The following is a 5,345-nucleotide window of genomic DNA, read 5'->3' as shown; positions in this document are numbered from 1 at the left end:
AACAGGGAAAGACTGAGGGACAGGGCGATGGAGGAGGCCGTGGGGACATTGTGGGGGAGCAGGAGCCCGGGGGGACAGGGGGACAATGGGGGGGACCAAGGGACGAGGAGGGAGATGGGGGGACACAGGGCAGGAATTGGAACGTGGCGGGACGTGGAGGGACACGAGAGGACGTTGGGGACACGGGGCGCGGGGCCACGTTGGTGTTGGGGACCCCGTCAGCGCCGCCCTCGTCCCCAGGTGGGCTCCATCCTCAAGCACCTCTTCCCGGTGCCGCGTCCCGACAGCCACCGTGTCGTCACCTTCGCCAACACCGACGACGTCATCTCCTTCCGGTGAGGAGGTGGCCGGGCGCGTGGTGACAGCGGGGACGTTGTGAATGGGCGCACGGTGACAGCGGTGACAGGGTTGGGCGCRCGGTGACAGCGGTGACAGTGTGGCCAGGCGCGCGGTGACAGGGTTGGACATGCGGTGACAGCGGGGACGGTGTGGCCGGGCGCGCGGTGACAGCGGTGACAGGGTTGGGCGCGCGGTGACAGCGGTGCCGCCGCAGGAACCACACATTTCGGCGCCGCGGCCGCAACGTGGAGCTCACGGAGCTGGGACCCCGCTTCGAGATGCGCCGTGAGTGCCGCGGCGCAGTGACGCCGTCCCCGGCGTCCCCAACGCCCCCGCTGTCGCCAACGCCCCCGCTGTCGCCGTTCCCCAGCCTACCTCATCCGCCTGGGCACGCTGGAGCAGGGCGCCGCGGCCGACGTCGAGTGGCGCTGGCACCCGTACACGGCCACGGCGCCCAAGCGGCGCCTGCTCGGGGAGGCCTAGCGGCGCCGGACGCCTGGGCCCCCTCCCGGACAGCAGGACCCTCTGGACRCTCGGGCCCTCTCCCAGACGCCAGGGCCCTCTCGGACTCCAGGCTCCTCCCGGATGCCAGGGCCCCTTCCCAGCTGCTTGGTTTTGTCTCTTTTACACAAAAATACAGCCCTTTGTGGATTTTCTGTGCGTTTTCCGCGCTCGTCTTTGACACTCGGAGGGGATGGTTGAGTCGCTGCCCGGACGCCTGGGCCCCAACCCAGAGGCGCCTCCTCCCTTTGCCCGCGGTCGCTCTTCCGCCCCTCCCACTGCGGCTCCCTTCAGCCAATCGGCATGCGCCGCGGGCAGCCCCCTGCAGGCAGCAGCCAATGGCGGCGCCGGGTGGGACAGGCGTCTCCCTCCCGCCCTCGCGCGGCACCGGCCTCTCCACAGAAAGGGAGGCCGGGGCGGCCGCGCGGAGGCCCAGAGGGCTCCGAAGGGCACGGGGGGCCCAGGGACCCTGCGAGTTTTCACGTGGCCTCCCCGGGCCTCACTGTGCCCCGGGCCTCCGTGTGGAGACCGGTCTCAGGTAACTCAGCGCGAAACGAGCTTTCCGGCAGCATTCGGAATTCCGAGTATGTTGGAAACGGTCCCAAATCTGTGCCCCAAGGGACACGGCGTTTGAGGAGGCTCCCGAGGTCCGAGCTCGGCCCCACCGGCCCGGCGGCACCGGGACTGCAGGAGGCAGAAACTCGGGGTGCTCCTCAACGGGATGGGGAGCCGGGGGGCTTGGGCAGTGGAGGATGGTGACGGTCACCGGAGCCGCCCACGGCGCCTGCACGATGTGGGGCCGACGCGGCCATCGGGCTGGGGCTGCCGCCGCGCCGGCCACCGCGGTGCTGCACAAGCCGCCCAGGAGCAGGAGGAGCTCAAGATGGCCGGCACCGGAACCTGATGTCCAAGATGGCGCACACTGGAAGCAGGAGGAGCTCAAGATGGCCGACACCGGAACTTGGTGTACAAAATGGCCGACACCGGAACTTGATGTCCAAGATGGCGGCGAGCAGGAGCTGCCTTTGGGGCAGGAGGGCCCCGGAAGTGGCAGCTGTGGCGAGTGTCCCGCAGGGGGGGACTCCGGGGCTGCGAACGTCTGGACTGGGGGACGCTGGAGCCGGAAACATCCGGATCTGGGGACTCCGGGGCCGGGAACGTCCGGACTGGGGGACGCTGGAGCCGGAGACATCCGGATCTGGGGACTCCGGGGCCGGGAACGTCCGGATTGGGGGATGGGGGGGCAGCCATGACAGTTGTGGCATCCGTGATGGCGCCCGCAGTGATTGTGGTGGAGCTGGCGGCCATCTTGGTGACAGCGGCCATCTTGGCTGTGGCGGCCTGGCCATCTTGACAAAGGTTGTCTTGGGGATGGCAGCCATCTTGGAGCCAGTGCTGGGTGGCAGTGGCCATCTTGGATCCAGAGGACCTCTGGGAGACAGCTCATTTCGGTGGTGGCGGCCATCTTGGGGCTGACGGCCGTGTCGGCCATGGCGCTCATCGTGGCTGTGCCCACTTGGCGGCAGCCATCTTGGCCACGGCGCTCATCTAGGCCGCAGCGTTCACCTTGGCGGCAGCCACTATGTTGCAGCTGTCTTGGAGACAGCGCTCATAATCGATGGGGGTGGCCATCTTGGCCACAGCCCTCATCTTGGTGGCGGTGGCCATCTTGGAAAGAGGCCACCTTGGCGGCGGCAGCCATATTGGAGGCAGCAGCCACCTAGGGAGGAATTTAAGGGGTTCCCATGGGATTGGGGGTGCTCTGGGGTGGTCCCATCAGGATTGGGGGGGYGGGATGGTCTCTATGGGCTTATCCCCCCCATCATCGACACTCCCTCACCCACCCATTGTACCTAAAGGCCAAAGGCTCCCAGAGCCCTTGTTGCCCCCCCAGCTGCCCAATCGCAGCCTCCAAGAGGTCAATGCGAATTGGTGATGGAGACCTCGTGGAGGTCCGGGGAGGCCGCATGAAAGCCTGGAGGGCCTGGGGTGCGAGCTGCACATGGAGGCCCCCCGCGCTCTCCAAGCTTTGGTGCGCCCTCCCCAGGCATCCGTGCGCATCTGACTCCTTGCAACCTTCAGCCATACGTGTGTCCTCCAAGGGCCTCCGTTTGCAGCTGGCCCCCTGCAACCTCCGGCCTTATGTGCGCCCTCCCCGGGCCTCCGTGCGCAGCCGGCCGGCCGCACCCTCCGGCCTTTGGTGCGCCCACCCCAGGCCTCCATGTGCAGGTGGCCCCCCGCACCCTCCGGGCTATGGTGTGCCCTCCCTGGGCCTCCGGATGCATCTGGCCTGCCACGCAGCCTCCAGAATTTGGTGCGCCCTCCCTGGGCCTCYGTGCRCGCCTGGCCCCCGAGTCCTCCAGGCATTCGTGTGCCCTCCYCAGGCCTCCATGCGTAGCTGGCCCCCGGTTCCTCTAGGCATTTGTGTGCCCTCCCCGGGCCTCCGTGCGCATCTGGCCCCTCCTGCCCTCGGAGCCTCTGTGCGCCCTCCCCAGGGCTCCGTGCACAGCTGGACCCCCGCGCCCTCCAGGCATTCATGCGCCCTCCCCGGGACTCCAGGAACATCTGACCTCCCGCGCCCTCCGGGTATTCGTGCGCCCTCCCCGGGCCTCCATGCGCAGCTGGCCCCCCGGGCCCTACGGGCTTACGGGCGCCCTCCCCGGGCCTCCATGGGCGGCTCCCCTCCGCGCCCTCGTACGTTAGGTGCGCCCTCCCCGGGCCTCCGTGCGCAGCAGGCCCCCCGCGACCTCCGAGCTTATGTGCGCCCTGCCCGGACTTCTGTGCGCAGCTGGCCCCCCCGCGCCCTCCGGGCTTACATGTGCCCTTCCCGGGCCTCCGTGCGCAACTGGCCCCCGTGCCCTCCAGGCTTACGTGCGCCCTCCCCGGGCCTCCGTGTGCAGCAGGTCCCCCATGCCCTCTGGGCCTACATGCGCCCTCCCCGGGCCTCCGCGTGCAGCAGGCCCCCTGTGCACTCTGGGCTTACGGGAGCCCTCCCCGGGCCTCCGCGTGCAGCAGGCCCCCCGTGCACTCCGGGCTTACATGCGCCCTTCCCAGCCTCCGTGCGCAGCTTGCCCCCCGCGCCCTCCTATCTTAGGTGCGCCCTCCCCGGACCTCCGTGCCCAGCTGGCCCCCCACGCCTTCCGGGCTTACGTGCGCCCTCCCCGGACCTCCGTGCCCAGCTGGCCCCCCACGCCCTCCGGGCTTACGTGCGCCCTCCCCGGGCCTGTGTGCGCAACTGGCCCCACGGGCCCTCTGGGCTTTGGTGTGCCTTCCCTAGGTCTCTGTGCGCAGCTGGTCCCCCCGGGGAGGGCTCCCCGTGACCTCCCGACTCCATGAGTCCCTTATGGACTTGTAGGAGCCCTCGGGTCTCGTGTATACGTAGACCCTCATGGCTGCAGAGAGGCCCCCAGCACCCCCATGTCGTTGTGGACACTGAGACGATGACACATTGGGGCCCCCAGCACTGTGTGTATGGGGGCCATGAGAGCGCAGATGAAGCCTTTATTTCCCTTTATGGTAATATTTATTTTTCTTGTACATTATTGGATCTTTTTTTCTCATATTCCAGTATTTCGTTTTTTACTCCCCACTAATTCTCATGCCCTTCCCCCTAGAATTCTTCCCCTATAGTTCCATTTCTCATTCATCCAATCTCTCTCTTTCTTGCCTAATAACTCTTTATTGCTCCTCACTCTAATGACTGTTTCTCCACCTGTTTCTGTTTTCTGCTTAATTTTGCCCAGGTGTTTGTATTGATCACGGCAGGGGTGGGCCCAGCCCTCGCAAGGGCAGCAGTTGGGCTCAGGGCCTACATAAACCTAGGCCCAGGAGCTCAGGGGCTCATTTAGTTCTGGCTTTCTGAGGGTGTAGCAGCTCTGGGTTGCAGTAATAGCAGCTGTTGAGGCAGCTCTGCTCTCCTGAAAGATTTGTTGCTGTGTTAGGAAAAAAGGAAGATTGTTCAAGCGAGACCACTGAAGGGCCTAAGCTGAATTTGTGAGCTGAGGGGAGCTTTGTGTTTTGTTTCTTTTTGGCTCAGTACTCTAGTCTTTTGGGGTCCATATTTTACATCTAGATACCAAAGAGCTTTTTTTGGCTCTTGGGGTTTTACATGGGGAAAGAGTTTGTTTGTGTAGGGCTTTCCTTAATGTTTYTATCTGGTGTCTGTGGGTCCTTTTGGGTCCCCAGCTGCTTTTTACCTGGACATTAAAGGGACAGAGATTTTGTGGGCCCTCCCCGGGCCTGCGTGTGCAGCTGCCCCCCCACGGGCATTGGTGCCCACCTCTTGCTCGTTCCTTCAGAATTCAGGCCCACTCCCACTAAACATACTCCTAATATTCTCGCAAACCTTGCTTTGTACACCACATAATCCTTCTCTTCCTGTCCCCCTAGAGATGCCCTTCYTCTCCGGCTCGGACTTGCCTTCTTACGGCAAGAAGTAGCTTCCTAATTCCCTTCACAATTCTGTTCTTCTACCACTATTCACTTTATTCATGGTCTCACATTCA

At 64.8% G+C, this 5,345-nt stretch overlaps 1 protein-coding gene across 1 annotated transcript; it reads left to right on the top strand.

The window, feature by feature from the left end:
- Positions 1 to 240: 240 nt before the first annotated feature.
- IMP4 (IMP4, U3 small nucleolar ribonucleoprotein) lies at positions 241 to 905 on the top strand (the record flags this gene model as incomplete). The annotated part of the gene is made up of 3 exons (XM_026040718.1): positions 241 to 335; positions 554 to 624; positions 710 to 905. Coding segments are annotated over 3 exons (279 nt in total), but the record flags the coding sequence as incomplete, so codon positions are not given.
- Positions 906 to 5,345: the final 4,440 nt, after the last annotated feature.

This window comes from Nothoprocta perdicaria, unplaced genomic scaffold (genome assembly GCF_003342845.1).
Source record: "Nothoprocta perdicaria isolate Ctin4 unplaced genomic scaffold, notPer1 scaffold_1008, whole genome shotgun sequence".
Classification (NCBI taxonomy): domain Eukaryota; kingdom Metazoa; phylum Chordata; class Aves; order Tinamiformes; family Tinamidae; genus Nothoprocta; species Nothoprocta perdicaria.
This window is presented reverse-complemented; position numbering and strand designations above follow the sequence as displayed.